This window comes from Gymnodraco acuticeps, unplaced genomic scaffold (assembly GCF_902827175.1).
Source record: "Gymnodraco acuticeps unplaced genomic scaffold, fGymAcu1.1, whole genome shotgun sequence".
Taxonomy (NCBI): Eukaryota; Metazoa; Chordata; class Actinopteri; order Perciformes; family Bathydraconidae; genus Gymnodraco; species Gymnodraco acuticeps.
Window position 1 is genome coordinate 132,073 of NW_022989867.1, and position 18,982 is coordinate 151,054.

Here is an 18,982-nt window from a genome sequence, read left to right on the forward strand (position 1 = left end):
GGTGCCAGTGAAAGCAGAGGGTCTCGACGGACCAGACCCGGGCGACAGAAGCTGGCTTTGGGGACGTGGAACGTCACCTCTCTGGGGGGGAAGGAGCCGGAGCTTGTGCGGGAGGTGGAGCGTTACCAGTTGGATCTGGTTGGGCTCACCTCTACTCACAGCGTCGGTTCTGGAACCTTACTTCTGGATTGGGGTTGGACTCTATTCTTCTCCGGAGTTGCTCAAGGTGTGAGGCGCCGGGCGGGTGTGGGGATACTCACAAGTCCCCGGTTGGGTGCTTCGTTGTTGGAGTTTACCCCAGTGGACGAGAGGGTCGCCTCCCTACGCCTGCGGGTTATGGGGGGGAAAACTCTGACTGTTGTGTGTGCTTATGCACCAAACAGCAGTTCAGAGTATACAACCTTCTTGGAGACCCTGGAAAGAGTCCTGTATGGGGCTCCTGAAGGGGACTCTTTAATCTTGCTGGGAGACTTCAACGCACATGTGGGCAATGATGGAGACACTTGGAGCGGCGTGATTGGGAGGAACGGCCCCCCTGATCTGAACCGGAGTGGTGGTTTGTTACTGGACTTCTGTGCTAGTCATGGATTGGCCATAACAAACACCATGTTCGAACATAAGGATGCTCATAAGTGTACGTGGTACCAGAGCACCCTAGGCAGAAGGTCCATAATAGATTTCGTTATCGTATCATCGGACCTGAGGCCGTATGTTTTGGACACTCGGGTAAGTTGTCAACTGATCACCATCTGGTGGTGAGTTGGGTCGAGTGGCAGGGGAAGCCTCTGGATAGACCTGGTAAGCCCAAACGTGTAGTTCGGGTGAACTGGGAACATCTGGAGGAGGCCCAAGTTCAGGAGGCCTTCAACTCACACCTCCGGCTGAGCTTTTCGGGCATTCCTGTGGAGGTTGGGGACATTGAACCAGAGTGGTCGGTGTTCAAAGCCTCTATTGCCGAAGCCGCAGCGGGGAGCTGTGGTCTCAAAGTCTTAGGTGCCTCAAGGGGCGGTAACCCTCGAACCTCCTGGTGGACACCGGTGGTCAGGGAAGCCGTCCGACTGAAGAAGGAGGCCTTCAGGGATTTTTTATCCCGGGGGACTCCCGAGGCATTTGCAAGGTACCGACAGGCCCGAAGGGCAGCAGCCTCAGCTGTGGCCGAGGCAAAGCAGCGGGTGTGGGAGAAGTTCGGATAAGACATGGAAAAGGACTTTCGGGCGGCACCAAAGTTGTTCTGGAAAACTGTCCAACACCTCAGGAGGGGGAAGCAGGGAACCATCCAAGCTGTGTACAGTAAGGATGGGACGTTGTTGACCTCAACTGAGTGTTAGGGCGTTGGAAGGAACACTTTGAGGAATTCCTGAACCCGACAACTCCGCCCTCTATGTTAGAGGCAGAGCTGGAGTATGACGGGGGATCAACACCAATCTCCCGGGGGGAGGTCACTGAGGTCGTCAAACAACTCCACAGTGGCAAAGCCCCGGGGGAGGATGAGATCCGCCCAGAAATGCTGAAGGCTCTGGGTGTTGAGAGACTGTCATGGTTGACACGTCTCATCAACGTTGCGTGGAAGTCGGAAACAGTACCGACGGAGTGGCAGACCGGGGTGGTGGTTCCCCTTTTCAAAAAGGGGGATCAGAGGGTGTGTGCCAATTACAGAGGCATCACACTACTCAGCCTCCCCGGGAAAGTTTACTCTAAGGCAGTGGTTCCCAAACGGTGTGCCGCGGCACACTGGTGTGCCGTGAGGCAAGTCCGGGTGTGCCGTGGGATTTTGTGACAACCATACATTATTATTGCAATATACAACTACACAAAAATAATTATTTTTTAATTTACTATATCAGTACTTTGTAGGTTTATATGTACGTAATCTGCTCGACTTGCGCGTCCACATCTCCACGTGCAGTGCTGCATAAACATGGCTGAGTCAGCGATAACTTTCGAGGGGTGGAGGTATGCCCATTATTTTGAGTTCGTCCGAAGAATAGACAGGAATGTGACGGTGAGGTGCAAACTGTGTCCAGGCCAGAAGCTGTTATCCACTGCTGTAAACACCACGTCAAACCTCAACAAGCACCTGCAAAGAACACATGCTAAGGTGAAGCTACCGCACACGCTATTTGTTGTTTGTTTATATCACGTAGTCTGTTCTTCTTCTCTGTCTTCCGGTTGTTGCCTGCTTTGAATGACAAATACACACTACCGCCGCCTGCTGGTAAGGAAAGTTATTGCCACTCACGCATGCGCAGTTCGTACGTGTTTGACGAGTAAGGTAACGAGTAAAGTAACGAGTTACTTTATGTAGATAGTAACGAAGTAGTGTAATATATTACTTTTTTTTAAAAAGTAATATGTAATATATTACATTTTTTTAGTCACGACCCCATCTCTGGAGTTGGCGTTCTCTACTCTGATTTACATGAAGAACAACAGGAGGTCACGGCTCTCTGTTGAACAGGACTTGCGAGTGGCCCTCTCCTCAGTGCCACCAAGGATTAAAAAATTCTGCGCGCCCCGACAGGCACATGTATCTCACTAATTTATAAGTCGGCAAAATATTTACAATAGCACATGTTTCAATGCTGATTGCTGAAATGTTATATTTATCATTTGTAGTTCAGGACCATGGACAATGCAGCTTCCTTGCATTGACAGTTCTCTGTGCTGAATTTCTGCTGAGTTTCCTTTGCCTCATTTTTAATGTTGTGACCTGTCTGGTTTAAATGAGTGTGTCGCTGCTTTGATGAAGCCTAATTTGATAAAGTTTCAAATTCATTTCTGAAATATTTCGTTAATAAATATTTCATGAGTAATATAGTTGTCTTTGTCACATTTTATTTGGCATTAGTAAATAATTATGCACATTTACAGATATTTTACATGATAAGGGCTATTTTGCACAATAGGTGTGCCTTGAGATTTTTACTTGTCCTTTGGTGTGCCTTGGGCACAAAAAGTTTGGGAACCACTGGTGTAGTGTCTTCGGCCGTCCTAAACTCCGAAATGTTTTTCGGATTTCATATCGCATTAACACCATATCCCAACGTGTATTGCGGCTAAAACATCCAATCACCGAGCTTAAACCATAGCTGAGGATCTTGGGTAATCAGTTCAGTGGGTGTGTATCGCAATGATGCTCGAAATGTCCCATATAGGCCTACGTCTGTTTCCGGTTATTTTATTTTGAAATTCAGTTCCTGAGGAACACGAATCAATAGATTAAAGGTCGTGACTATAACACGAAATGCAGTGAGACTGGGTTGACTATAGTGTGCTAGCTTTAGTAATGAGAGGCTACAGTATTATCCTTATTTCATCTAATCTCTAAAGAAGAAAAGCCTGATGTATTTCTGTGCTAATATCTAAATGTCAACATCCATGTCGTCTTTACAAAGAATAATTGCAAGTTATTAGCGTGCAATTTAGCACATTTCAGAAGAGTTAGTATGGGTAGCATTTTTGATATAGGAAAAAACAAAGAACTTGGGGAAAAATGTATCCCCTTAATGGGAACTAAACTTAAAAAGCTGCAGGAGGACACTTTTCTTTAGGCTTGAACCCCAGCAGAACCTTTTGTGCTGCTAAAAGTAAGCCTTTCACAAATACTCTCTTTAGTATTATGCTCAAATGGTTCTACGTAAAATATTTAAGTTGCTATAACCTAAAGTGTTGCACAATGGTACAATTTCAAGACTTTTTTTAAGTACAACAGTGCCAAACAAAATGGGCCATATGGAGTCATCACTGTTTTGTTGTATAGTACTACAAACATGAACTGACTCAGTCAGTAGGGGCTTGGACTGTGAGCCGTAGGGTCGCCGGTTCAAGTTCCCGAACAGACTTAAAGTATGGAGTGTGGACTGCTACTTGGAGAGGTCCCAGTTCACCTCCTGGGCCCTGCCGTGGTGCCCTTGAGCAAGTCACCGGACATCCCCCTTCCCCCCCTCACTTCCATTGCTCCCCGGGCGCTGTACAATAGCTGCCCATACTACTGTATATATACAGTAGTACTCCTACTCCTAGTAGTACTCCTACTACTAGGATGGGTTAAATGCAGAGGCCACATTTCACTGTGTGTGCTGTGTGCTCTGCATGTGTGACCATTAAAGAGGGTTTCATCCCTCCGATTCTATCTATCTATTAAAAGAATACTTGACAGTATTATTTATGCTTATGAACTCACTCAGTGCTGACCCTGCAGAAAGGTTATTGCTGGTCATTCTAGTTTGGAACTTTCCTCTCTTTCTATGTTCTGCTGGGTGTCCCGTCATTGTTAGGCAAACTGGAGACAACATGTATACATTTAAATAACTTTTTCATTATCTCTGTGATGCATTCTAGGGAGGGATTCTGTTACTCCTAGTTTAAGACGGCCATCCATCAGCATAACTATACACACCAATCCCATACCAAGGATCAAGGGATTTAAAAATGTATCTATGAGTATTTAAAATGAATAGTAAAGCAGGCTTACAGCATGCAAACCAAGGAAAGAGGCAGGCACATAACAGTTGGCTAGAACACAAGGTACCATAGGAGGCTCTGGCAAACCTTCCACTGTACTGTATATTGAGGAACTACACTGTAACCATATGAGCAGCAGCCATGGGGAGGATCCCAGATTACAAGGGTAGACAGGAGGTTCACAAAGGCAACCTGAGTTTAGTCATCTATAGTGGACAGGTGTGGAAAATGACATAAACCGCTCATAAGAAGACAGAGAACATCTGAAGGATATGAGGGGTGGCAGAAATAGAGCTAATGTCATATCTTCAGATGCACATCATATCAGACGTTTATCAACTCCAGACCAGCATCTTGAACTCTGGAATAAGGACAGTGTGTGATGATTAAATGTGGTAAAAAGGTGGTTAGCATTAACATTGTTTGTTTCTTGCAACACGATGTTCCTTGCCCACATGCTGCGTGGTGAAGTTTTACATCCACCTGCTCCATCAGGCTGTGAGGGGGGAGGGCAGTGTGCTGCTGCCCAGGCTGCCTGGCTGTCTCTGCACCCATGGGAGGAATTGTGTTTGCTCCTCTGCTGTTCAATGAGCTCGCTTGCTGGGTGCGCTTAGGGCAGATAATGCAAAGCAATAGATGCCAACTTAACTACACTTGTCGATACAGTAAAAACTGTGTGTGTGTGTGTGTGTGTGTGTGTGTGTGTGTGTGTGTGTGTGTGTGTGTGTGTGTGTGTGTGTGTGTGTGTGTGTGTGTGTGTGTGTGTGTGTGTGTGTGTGTGTGTGTGTGTGTGTGTGTGTGTGTGTGTGTGTGTGCTTGCAAGCGTGTGTTTATATGTCTGCCGATAACTGTGCCGTTTTGGCATGTAGCACACAGACAGGTGGCTGTAAAGGAGGAGGCACAGAATGAAAGAGAGGCACATTATTTTTCATTGGATGATAGAGAGAGCTGGAGAGAGCTTGGAGATGAACACTGCGTTCACTGACAGGCGAATGTCCCATTTTTATGATTTTGGAGCTTTCATGTATTATAGCTATCACGTATAAGTGTTTCTATTTTCGAGGTCTTTCGACATTTTTAGTATACGTCAATATTTAGTTCATCTGTTGTGTTAGCCCTGTTGTGCATGTTTCACTATGAGGCTACAGCTGTCACCATCTTTAATGTGTAAAGTTTGTATATACATTTGGGGCCTTTTTTAGAGACAAAGAGCGATGTCAGAAAATCTTGCAATGGGAAATACAAGCAACTGAACCTTTAATGAGTTCAGTTACCACGGTTACAGGTAGTGTTCTCCTAAATGGTGAGATTAGTTATCTGTTTGTGTCTGACTGACATTCAGACACATACTTGATGTCTCTGCTCTGTGGAAGTCTGCTCAGTCCAGGTATCATTAAAAAAATTGCCAATATTTCCATGATTTTAGCTTTGTCCGTTAGTATTTGACCTTTTTATCAGAATTCCCAGTGCCCATGATGACATCTTCATATTTCTGGTTTTCAAGCTTATAGTTCAAAACTTACGCTTAAGAAGACGTTCTGTATATTTCACATAAATAGATTAAAATAGTTGCTGATACATTTGAAGTCATTTCATTAATTGACTAAATCAAATGTGTATGCTACATTGATTTGTTCTAAATGGCTGTATTTATTGTGGTTTTGATTTAGATTAAAGTGTCCCATATGTGCACAGTAAACTTCTCATACTATAACTCCTGCATTATTATAACCTAGAGGTTGTATTGACTCATATTTACAGTTCATAGTCGACAAAGAAAGTAAAGATGGCTGCCATGCTGTTCATGGTGACCTGTTGTTCTTGCCCTCTTGGAAGTAGAAGTGGTTGTATTCCTATTTGACTCTTCATCCTGCTGTTACACAACTTAATATAACTGTCGTCATTTTAAATAGTCAGCATTTATAGGGTTATACCTGTTCCCTTGTTCTGCTACATGTAGAAACAGTGAATGACATTTTCTACAATAAAAGGGTAAACAAAAGTGAGTTTCCACAGCCTGGGGGCGACCCAGTTAAAATATTGCTTACACTTGACAACTATCCTGAACTAAAACAACGTCATCTCATCCACAGCAGCTTGACAAATTCAATTAAAACCAGAATGTCTTTTATTTACAGTAGCACTGAATGATGGAAACATAATTAGCTCAAATGTAGGCGGTGATCAATTATGTATGACTACATAGAATATAAATATTGGGACTAAATGGAAATAGTAGTATTGCACTTATACAGTAGTAAGTCAATTTGGATAAAAGTGTCACAATATACATTTTGTAAAATGTTAAGCTGCACTTATCTCTCTACTTTAGGCTCATATTAGGTGAGATATCAGGTTTGCACCTCTTTAACTTTATAGAAGCAACCCAGTTTGCTGATGTTTAAAACAACCAGGTGAACATCAAGGTGGATGGATACATAAATGATACAAGGCTGGAAAAGCAGGACATTTTTTGAAACATGATGAGCCGAATCACATGGGACATAGTATTTAGAAGTCTGGCTGCACCTTTAATAAAGATCTGATTCCTAAATCTTTACATAAAGTAGGTGCTAGTTGGGAAAAAAGAGAGGGGGGCTAGCTGGATAGTATCTGTGACGGTGTGTGAAGCAGGTAGGACCCAAATGCAGAATAAAGTGACAATTAGTGATGTTACGTATTGCACCGAGGCTTCGGAGCATGTGTCGAGTAATCCCGAAGCTTTTTGTGAAGCATGTATCGAGGCTTGTATCGTTTTGGGCCAGTGACGTCATCGATGACAAACGAAGCCTCGCTGCCTGTCGATACCACGTGACTGCTTCAGGAAGCGATTCAGATCGGTTGAACCGTTGAACCACAACGCTCATATTACCCATGGATGTATAATAAGAACCATATTACCCCTCCTGTACCCGGGCCTGGTGACACGATGGAATCAAGAGAGCTCAGACCCTCACTTATAGAGGTCGGAACATGTCATAAGTATAAATAGATACAAGCATAAATAAATGTAGGAATAAAAACATGAATAAATAAATACAGGAATACATATCTTGCAGTGTTTTCAGGGAGACTCAGCGTGTGTGCTGTGGCTCAGCTGGAAAGCAGTTGACTCATGACCGCAGGGTCCCCGGTTCAACGACTGAACAATACGTATTTTTTGTTGTTTATAAAAGCTACAGCTAAATGACATAATGTAGTTAATAAATGTATTCTTTGATATGGTTTAGCCTTTCTCAGGCTACAACATGGTTAAGTTTACGAATATTATGAAGGAATACAAATCCCTCTTTGCAATGTGTACCAGCCTCCTTAGGCTTTTCAATCACAATCATTCAACTGGAATAAATACAATATTGTTAACATGAACATATGATTTAATGTTGGTTGTTTAGAGTTATTCTAAGGCTTTACTCATTGGGAACTCGGTATGAGATAGAGCACACTGTTGAGATGTCCAATCTGCCTGTTTTACACACTTTGACCAACAGGGGGGTTTGTGTTCAAATGAAGCCCATGATGAAGCCTCATGAGATGAACCCTTTTGCGAACCAATTGGCTGGAAAGCTTCAAAGCTTCATAAGGCTTCATCTCACCATCACTAGTGACAATTCCTTTATTTCAAGGCTAGGTGATAACAACGACAAAACAGAACACTCACCGACGAACTAGTCATGACAAAAGACGAACCGACAAAGACAGACAGAAAAACCAGAACTTAAATACACACAAGACTAATCACAGAAACAAGAAACAGGTGAGGAGGGAGGAGAAAACACAGGGGCACCAGGTGAACACAATCGGGTAAATTAGACACACCAGGGAAACTAACGACCGGGAACCACAGACAGATTTAAACAAGACACAACGCAGACAGAAACAGGCAAGACAGGAAGTGAAGACCTTTCAACATAAAACATGAAACAAGACGAGACAAAACACCATAAAGACAGATCGTGACAGTATCTAGCTATCCCCCCCTCGCTAACCGTAACCCTCTATCCAGAGGATACTTTGAATGGGAATAGTTAGTGTTAGGTGTAATGACTTGGATCTGTGGTTGTTTTTAGTATTTATTCATGCTAACAGTATTTGTGTCTACCTGCCCAGGGAATGCACTGGACATCTCTTCTCTAGGTGTGAGAAGGTTTTGGACATGGTTCCTAACAAGTATAATCTAAACTACAAACATTTCGTTTCGCTCTGATTTGACTACATATTGTCTAATAGTTGATACAACTTAAAGATTACCTATTGTGCAAAATCCACTTCTTCATGTCTCTTCTACATCAACATATGTCCCCTCTGTGTAAAGAGATTCTGAAAGTTTCAGGAACAAAGATTCACTCACTTTTTGTCCTGATCCATTTCTATAAAAACCTGTCTGAAAATGAGCTGATCAGATTTTGGCCACTTTATGATGTCATAACGATGTATTGTCTTGTGTAACCATTAGCCAATAACCTACCAAGGTAACCCCCCCCCCCACCTTATCACCTGAATCTCCTCCTAGAGCACCATTGTGTTATTCTTAACCAAATGTCTCTCAGAGGGACGTGGGGAGAGGCTCCTTATTTACATCTAAAGTAACAGACAGAGAATCAGCACTTTTGAAACAAGGCTGAAACAGAGGGGATTATGGGATGCTGCCATGATCTGCTTGGTATTTCGAGCCAAACACTTCAGAGACATGTTTTGTATATATCTATCTGAGACCTATAATATATTGATGAAAAACAGTATAATAGGGGACCTTTAAGAAAAACCTTGTAAATGAATTCTGAGAACCCAATCCAAGATGTACATTCTGATGTATACATTTTTCTGTTGTGTTCTTTGTTTCAGGAGCCTGTTTTAAAGGTAGAGCCGGAGAATGAGGCCACTGAGGGGATGGGCCGAGTGGATGAAGGAGTAGAGGAGTTCTTCACCAAGAAAATCATCCCTGACTATGCACTGTGAGTTGGACATACACACACTGAAGGAAATCTTTAATATCTACCTATTGTAACCAAAGTAACATTTTGTTTTTAACTGAAGGCAATGATTGCCTGAAAGTACGATTCAATCTCACAAACGCAGGTGAGTAGAAGACGGGGGTTCTTCTACTCACCTGTATGAAGCACCAGTCGTGGATAGTTTCCATGACGCAATCCACTAAACCAATATTTAACATGATTGTTTAATATTGTGTTGTTTCAAACATATCAAAAGAAAAGAGCAATAAACATATTTTAAACTCAGTTTGATATGCAGTATGCTGCAGCTAATGACAACACACAAACAACTCACGGTTGCTGGTTGTCATTATAACAAACAACTCTTTCCATCTCAAGTGTTTTCAGGAGCTCAGCAATCAGAAAAACAGTGACTGTCAGAGCAAGAAGACATACAACCATTCTTGCTACTTTAAATAGTAACTGATGAGTTATAATTATAGTGTTTTCATTATGAAATCAAAGGCCAAACCTTTCCTGGAAATGCTATAAAAAAATAGTGTATTGTTGTGTAATCAACATGCTGTGAAGCCAGCCGTGCAGCTGTCTGTGTGAAATGCATGGGAAATGTGTGTGTGTCCCGCATAACTCAAACTAGTATTCTTTTTACTAATTCTGTCCTGGATATATCTCAGTTTATTGAAATCAAAATGATTAGGACAGCTGTATTTTAGCAAGATATTAAGAATATATTTCAATTCTGTAATTACTCTCATTAGTATGTCTTACACTGCTTGCAAGAAAGTTAGTTTACCCTGATACTACTAAAATCTACTCTAAATGTCGTGACTATAACACGAAATGCCGTGAGACTGGGTTGATTATTTAGAGTAGATTTTAAATTGAACACGAATCAATAGATTAAATGTCGTGACTATAACACGAAATGCCGTGAGACTGGGTTGATTATTTAATCTATTGATTCGTGTTCACCAACACGATTTTCCCCTTTCTTTCGTCACATAGAACGATTTTAAATGCAATGTATTTCTATTGGTAGTAAGTTTCGTGCCTGCACCACGTCTTTTTGTCCGGTCGGGTCTTTTAAGACCGGAAGCTGTGTGGTTCATAAAAACATTTTCTTACTCAATATCAAGCCAATATCGATTATTGTTTTTATTTTAAATCGTATAATGTCTGACTTTTCTTGCCGTTCGTGAGGAAAATAAATGGGGCTCAGAGCCTCAGAATAGTGAAATCAGTATTTTTCCTTCTAATTTGTTATTCTTTTCTAAATAACACACTGTTATTTACTCAACAATAACACACAATTATCCTTGTTTTTACTTATTTTTTTATTTATTTTCTATAATATCTGGCTTTTTTGCCGTCCGTCAGGAACTGAATTTCAAAATAAAGTCACCGGATACAGACGTAGGCGATACACACCCACTGAACTCATTACCCAAGATCCTCAGCTATGGTTGAAGCTCGGTAATTGGATGTTTTAGCCGCAATGCATGTTGGGATATGGTGTTAATGCGATATGAAATAACTGTCAACAGAATTGCGTTGCCAGGCAACAGCTTGGGGTGAAAACAGTATTTCCGGTCTCGAAGTTTGCATAGTAATCTGCAATATTCATCCACTAAAAACATCAGTTTATCCTTGTTAATTACACAACATTGATTGGTTTAAATTGTGTACAATGCTTTTGTGTTTTCCCCCTTCGATTCAGAGAAACAAATTTTTTCAGAGTTTATGGCCGAAGACACTACACTACCCATAATCCTCAGCTATCGTTTGGGACTACAGTCCCTTTTGCTTGACAAACCCTGTGATTAATCTTCAAGCTCTGTGATTGGATGTTGGAGTGGCAGTGTGCCAAGGTTATGCCGAGCATCAAACAGCTCTAGGAAATGGAATGAAACCACGGCAGAGTATCCAAAACTGGACTCGAACGGGTCCAGCCCCGACATTGACAAATTCAATAAAATTAACTAGAACTACACATGCTGGCTATTGTGTTTCGCAACATGTTCTATGGCACGTCTCTACGGGGAATTGTAGTTTTAAAAGATGTTTTCGTTTTTCCCACAATTAGAAGTTGCCAGTATTAAACTGTTTACACCCCTGGAGGTTTAGGGGATAAGAAACACATTGGTGTTATCAAATTTAAAACATATAATTACTAAATGGGTGAAAATGGCTTGTGTCCTTAATGGGCAGCATTAATATATACCCACATGACAGCTCATTGTTACTTTATAATTCTACTCCACTACAATTCAGAGGTTAACCTGGTATTTTTACTCCACTACATTTATTTGAGTTACTTTGCAGATTCTGATTAATGATGTGAAATATAAACAACCCTTAAATCAGACTTTAGTTACACCTGAGTAAAATTCAGGGAAGGTGATTGTCAAGTGCCAACAATCAGGAGAGATATTTGGTGCTTGAGAAGACTAAACATTTCAATCAATCAATCAATGTTTATTTATATAGCCCAATATCACAAATGTTACATTTGTCTCAGTGGACTTCACAATTTGTACAGAATATCAGTATGACAATACGACACCCTCTGTCCTTAGACCCTCACATCGTACAAGGAAAAACTTCCGGGGAAAACCCACAGTTTAAAGGGAAAAATGGGAGAAACCTCAGGGAGAGCAACAGAGGAGGGATCCCTCTCCCAGGACGGACAGACGTGCAATAGATGTCGTGTGTAAATTGAAAAAATAATACATTTGCAACATAGGTAGTCCAAATGTTTGGAAATGCATGTGTGTATAATAGGAAGATGAATCCACGAGGATATCCATCCAGGACTTATGATCCAGGACCACAGCCACGATTCAAGATCCAGGGCTCGCGATCCAGGACACAGGACCGCAGCAACAGGATCATCCATGACTCCGGATCCCGGCGTATATAGACACCAAAAAGAAAGACATTTGGGGAATCTGGGTTATTCGGAATATGAGAGTACACAGGTATAGACAGAGAGAAGGAACAAGTAAGATGTCCCCCGACAAACTAAGCCTATATCAGCAAAACTAGGGGCTGAATCTAATCAGCCCTAACTATAAGCTTTATCAAAAAGGAAGGTCTTAAGCGCACTCTTAAAAACGGATAGGGTGTCTGCCGCCCGAACACAAACTGGAAGCTGATTCCACAAATGTGGAGATTGATAAGAAAAGGCTCTGGCTCCCATTGTACTTTTAGAGACTCTAGGAACAACCAACAACCCTGCATTCTTGGAACGCAATGCCCTAGTAGGACAGTAGGGTATAATGAGTTCTTTAAGGTAAGATGGCGCCTGCCCATAAAGGGCTTTGTAGGCGAGAAGAAGAATTTTAAATTCTATCCTGTGTTCTATAAGGAGCCAGTGTAAGGCAGCCAGAACAGGAGTAATGTGGTCCCTTTTCCTAACTCTGGTTAGTACACGAGCTGCAGCATTTTGAATCAGCTGAAGCGACTTGACTGACTTCTTGGTACACCCTGATAATAAGGAGTTACAATAATCCAGCCTTGAAGTAACAAATGCATGGACTAGTTTCTCTGCATCGTTTTGAGGCAAGATATGCCTGATTTTTGCAAAGTTACGTAGATGGAAGTAGGCGGTCTTTGAAATTGATTTTATGTGGGCGTTAAAGGATAAATCCTGATCAAATATAACACCAAGATTCCTTACAGTCTCACTGGAGGCCAAATTAATGCCATCCATAGTTAGTATATCTTTAGATAATTTGTTTCGTAGATTCTTCGGGCCAAGTATAATAACGTTTTGGTCGTGTTTAACATCAAAAGTTTAAGGTCATCCACGTTTTTAAGTCCTTGAGGCAATCTTGAATTTTATTTAGATGATTAATTTCATCAGGCTTGATTGATAAATATAGTTGAGTATCATCCGCATAACAATGAAAATGTACAGAATGATTCCTTATAATATTGCCTAACGGAAGCATATATAATGTGAACAAAATAGGTCCGAGCACTGAGCCCTGTGGCACTCCATGGCTAACTTTGGTTTGCGTGAAAGATTCATCATTGACACGTACAAACTGAGAGCGTTCAGATAGATAGGACCTAAACCAGTCTAAAGCAGTTCCCTGTATGCCAACTAAGTGCTCTTTGCAATAAGATGTCATGGTCGATAGTATCAAATGCAGCACTGAGATCGAGCAAGACAAGAATAGAGACAAGTCCTTTGTCTGAGGCTATTAGAATGTCATTTGTGACTTTAACCAGCGCTGTCTCTGTGCTATGATGTGTTCTAAAGCCAGACTGAAAATCTTCAAATAAATCATTGTTTTTTAAGTAATCACACAACTGTTTTGCGACTGCTTTCTCAAGAATTTTTGAGAGGAACGGAAGATTAGAAATAGGTCTATAGTTGGCTAAAACCTCTGGATCGAGGTTGTGCTTTTTAAGAAGCGGTTTTATCACTGCTACTTTGAATGATTGTGGAACATAGCCTGATAATAAAGACATATTCATAATATTTAATAAAGAAGTGCTAATTAATGGAAAAACTTCCTTCAACAGCTTAGTTGGAATTGGGTCTGATGCCCCTTTCACACCAACGCGTTTTCAGCTCCGGCTCGGAGCTGGAGCCTGAAAAGTACCGTTTTTTTCCTGTTCACACCGCAGAGGCGCCGCCTCTTAGCACCGGAATCCGGTTCACTTCCAGCTCCAAAAAATTGTCGGTCTAGAGGCAAGAGCTTTGGAGCTAAAAGGCGGCGTCGCTTACGTCTCTCTTACGTCGAGGCGGGGGCAGGGGCATGGGCGGGATCAACCTCCTGAACAACAACAAAATGCCTGCGTTTTATCCAGTTTGTACACAACGATTGGAAAACCTCAAACTGAATAAGCAGCAGTGGCCTTCCATTTTGTTTCGTAAGAGGATAACCAAAGCGAACAGCGCTTCAATACAATCGGCCATTGTTGTTGTTGTCGATGTGAGGGATTTCCGCGCGGTTTGGATTTTATGAAGCAGGCACGTAAACGGTGACGTCATGACGCAGCAGCGGCATCTCTGGGCGGTGTGAACAGAGCGGGAGCAGAAAAGGGAAACCGGAGTTGAACCAGAAAAGCTCCCGCTCGGAGCTAGAAAGGGAAAAGCGCTGGTGTGAAAGCCGCATAAGATACACGTTGATGGTTTAGAAGAGAGAATCATTGAATTTAATTGTTCAAGGTTTATGGCTGAAAAGCATTCTAGTTCACTATCTAGTGTAATATTAGAACTTACGTTTCCGGGAGCTGTTGATAACACTATACTGGTCAAAGGCAAGAGGTCATTCATTTTGTTTCTAAGAGTAACAACTTTATCGTTATAAAAGCACATAAAATCATTACTACTGAGTGCTATGAGAATAGAAGGCTCAATCGAGCTATGGCTCTCTGTCAGCCTGGCTACAGTGCTGAAAAGAAATCTTGCATTATTCTTATTCTCATCTATTAATGAAGAGTAGTAGGCTGCTCTCGCTTTACGCAGTGCTTTCTTATATTCATTGAGAGTAATATGCCAAATTAAACGAGATTCTTCAAGTTTAGTGGAACGCCATATCCTTTCAAGTTGTCTTGACTTTTGCTTTATTTTGCGGGTTTCAGCATTATGCCATGGAGCTAATCTATGTTGTTTTATTTTCTTCTTTTTCAAAGGAGCAACAGGGTCTAATTTTATTCGCAGCGCATCTGTAGCACTATCAACAACATGATCAATTTGGGGTGGTGTACATTTTGTATAAGTTTCCTCCCTTACATGCAGACATGCTATCGAGTTAAGTATTGGTGGAATCTCTTCCTTAAATTTGGCTATAGCACTAACAGATAGGTTGATGCTGCAGGAGCTTTTGACTAATGCTTCGTAGTCTAGTAACAGTACTTCAAAAGTTACTAAGAAATGGTCGGATAAAGCAGGATTATGCGGTTTGACTAATAGTTGCTCAATTTCAATACCATAAGTCAGAACAAGGTCGAGAGTGTGATTATAACAATGCGTTGGTTTATTTACACTCTGACGGAAACCAACATAATCTAATATAAAGTTAAATGCAACAGTAAGGCTATTTTTATCATCGTCAAGATGAATATTAAAGTCACCTACGATAATTACTTTATCTGTTTTAAGTACCAAAGTTGATAAAAACTCAGAGAATTCTGATAAGAATTCTGAATAAGGACCTGGTGCACGGTACACTGTAACAAATAAGATTGGCTGCAAAGTTTTCCAGGTCGGATGTGTAAGACTAAAAACGAGACTTTCAAAGGAGGTATAATTTAATTTTGGTTTAGTATTGATAATTAAACTTGAGTCAAAGATTGCTGCAACTCCACCTCCTCGGCCCGTGCCTCGGGCAATATGAGTATTGATATGGCTGGGTGGAGTGGCCTCATTTATGCTGATATATTCTTCATGTCTCAACCAAGTTTCAGTAAAACAGCATATATCAATATTATAATCTGATATTAAATCATTTACCAATATTGCTTTAGATGCTAGAGAGTTCTTATGTTTAAGAGACCACATTTAATCTTCCTGTTTTGTTGCAGTGTCGTAGTTGTTACATTTACTTTTATTAGGTTATTATGTATGACACCTCTATTAGGTTTTACCTTAAATTATCCTTGGGCAGACACACACACCGTTAATATTGGGTATTTATTGGGTTCGGGATTCCTATGGATGACTGCCTAGGAGAGAGCGCAGAGAAGCGTGTAAGACTGCGACTCCGCCTCCTGGTCTCAACTCCAGTTTGTCATGGAAAATATTTTAAGTGGGGCTGTGGAAATGGTGACCAAACAATACTAGGGGGGTCCGGGGGGATGCTCCCCCGGTAAAAAAAATTGTGAAAAGACCCCTTAAATGAGGATTTCTGGTGATGTTAGAGGGGGGAAGGGACAAATTGAGGCTTAAAAATATGAGAAGACTGATCAATACCTCCATAATCTTCAGTGTGGTTAGCTATGAATCTTCCAAAACTTCCAAACACCTTGTCCTGGACATAGTTTCTACAGCATAAACTGTGCAACAGTACAGTAGGCCCACACAAACTGCAGAACACCGGGGCTTTGGGAACATGTGGGTTTTCTCACGAAACTGTGTCTCAGGGCTTCTTAAAATGTAATAAACTATTCATGTGTCCTGCTCATTTAACAGGAAGAAACTCAGCTAACTGATGATATGAACCATGTTTATCGAAACAAAACACAAGTCTCACAAGAAGCGTCTAAATGAGCCCTGAGCGAAAAAATGCTAATGCACTCTAGATATAAATCAATCGATATACTTATTGGATATCCACAAACAAGCTTATGCTAACAAGCTGAGATTCCACAGATTCTAGAAATATAAGTATCTTCACTGAGCGATCAGAACTCGCGACAGGGGAAGCAAATACAGACATCACACAACGTAGCTTTAGGTAGCAAAACACGGAGATATGCTCACCTTTTGCTGTTATTCTGATCAAAAACGAGAAAAACGCGGCTGAAGGTTAATCCATAGGTTAATCCAATGTGTCTGTCATTTTGAAAAAAGTATTGATAATCCCTAATTCCATTTTTATGTCAAGAAACTGAGTTTTGATTAGCTGGTAATGATAGCTTCCAGAGTGAATGACAGCTTCCTATTTGTAGGCGCCCTGTGATCATCAGATTTGACGACGCTGATTGGCTGAAATTAGGTTTTGGCGGCATAGTTTAAAGATAGCAACAGTTAGCTGCTAGTGGCTGCTGCTGCACTGGTTGAGGGCTCCTCTCTTAGCGCCCAGACGACGAGAGAGAGAGGGTAATGATACACGGGCAAGGCCAGGCAGGAAACATGTGACTTATCAGTAACTTTAGACATCGTAACACAATTTTAAACAATATTTTATTGTAGATTATACATTTTACTGATACCAATTATATAATATTTACCTTGTTTATTAAAAATAGAAATAACAAATATTTAAAAGAAAATATATATATCTTCTTTTCATGTGGGAAGAGGTGGGGCGGCGCCCCTAGCGCCCCTATGGGCCGGCCGCCACTGCCTGAAATGTTTGCCGAAATGAGATTTGCACCTTCCAAAGTAGGATGAATGCCGTCTCTCTTAATCAGACCAGGTTTTCCCCAGAAGGCTGTCCAATTATTTACAAAGCCCACATTGTTTGCTGGGCACCACCAAGACAACCAGCGCTGACAAGATGACATGCGGCTATACATGTCGTCATTGATCAGATTGGGGAGGGGACCAGAGAAGATTACGGTGTTCGACATTGTTTTAGCATAACTACACACCGACTCCACATTAAGTTTGGTGCTTTCTGATTGGCGTAAACGAGCATCATTACCACCGACGTGAATAACAATCCTACTGTATTTACGTTTATTTTTAGCCAGCAGTTTAAGATGCGCCTCAATGTCGCCCGCTCTGGCCCCCGGAATGCATGTGACTGTGGAGGCTTCGGTCTCTAAATTCACGTATCTCATAATAGAGCTACCAATAACCAGAGTTGACTTGAATAGTGGGGAATATCTGTTAGATACGTGAACGGGTTGGTGGGGACCTGCGGGTTTCGCGTTAGGCCCCTTCAGAACAGTCACCCAGTCTCCCTGCTGCTCGGGAGTTGCCGGGGGACGGCTAAGAGGAGCTACCTTATGCCGGTCCGCACCGGCTAACATGGGCTTTACTGTAGCTGAGTTACTTTCTAAGATGCGGAGCCGGGCTTCTATGGCTATGATTCCCGCCTCCAACCTAACAACTATACTACATTTAACACATGTACCAGTAAAGGAGGTAGGGAAGTAACCAAACATGAGACAGGTAGAGCAGGAAATAGCACCCGAGGGTGGGGAAAGAGCCATGGCTAGCTATCAAACTAAAGTAGCTACCGTTAGCAAACCCGAAAAAAGTGTAGGCAACTGTGGAGTTACAGTCGCTAAGAGAAGGAGAGTTGTGAGTGCTTAAGCTGTAGTAACGTGTGATTACAACGTCAGGCAGTTGCCGTGATCAAGAGTATTAAAACGATCGATTAAGTTAAGATAATAAGCTATCAGCAGCAGAACAGGCACACAGGATACCCGGAGGTGACAACAACAACCGGAAGTTACAACATGCTTACCGCAATAGTGGTCCTAGTGGCTTTTAGAGATACTTTTGTAACCCTTTACAGCTTTATGCAAGTCAACAATTCTTAATCGTAGGTCTTCTGAGAGCTCTTTTGTGCGAGGCATGGTTCACATCTGGTAATGCTTCTTAAGAATAGCAAATTCAAAACTGGTGTGTATTTTTTATTGGGCAGGGCAGCTTTAACCAACACCTCCAATCTCGTCTCATTGATTGGACTCCAGGTTGGCTGACTCCTGACTCCAATTAGCTCCTGAAGAAGTCTTTAGCGTAGGGGTTCACATACTTTTTTCACCCTGCACTGTGAATGTTTACATGGTGTGTTCAATAAAAACATGAAAACATATAATTGTTTGTGTGGTATTAGTTTAAGCAGACTGTGTTTGTCTATTGTTGTGACTTAGATGAAGATCAGAACACATTTTATGACCAATTTATGCAGAAATCCAGGTAATTCCAAAGG

General features: G+C 41.7%; 1 protein-coding gene across 4 annotated transcripts in view; it reads left to right on the forward strand.

Annotated features, from left to right (window-relative positions):
• carmil2 (capping protein regulator and myosin 1 linker 2) overlaps positions 1–18,982 on the forward strand; it is a 90,267-nt gene that overhangs the window by 50,839 nt on the left and 20,446 nt on the right. For all 4 annotated transcript variants that reach the window (XM_034196613.1, XM_034196637.1, XM_034196628.1 and 1 more), the window contains one exon: positions 9,310–9,419. In XM_034196613.1, coding sequence (XP_034052504.1) covers positions 9,310–9,419 — 110 coding nt within the window. The remainder of the gene's footprint in view (positions 1–9,309; positions 9,420–18,982) is intronic.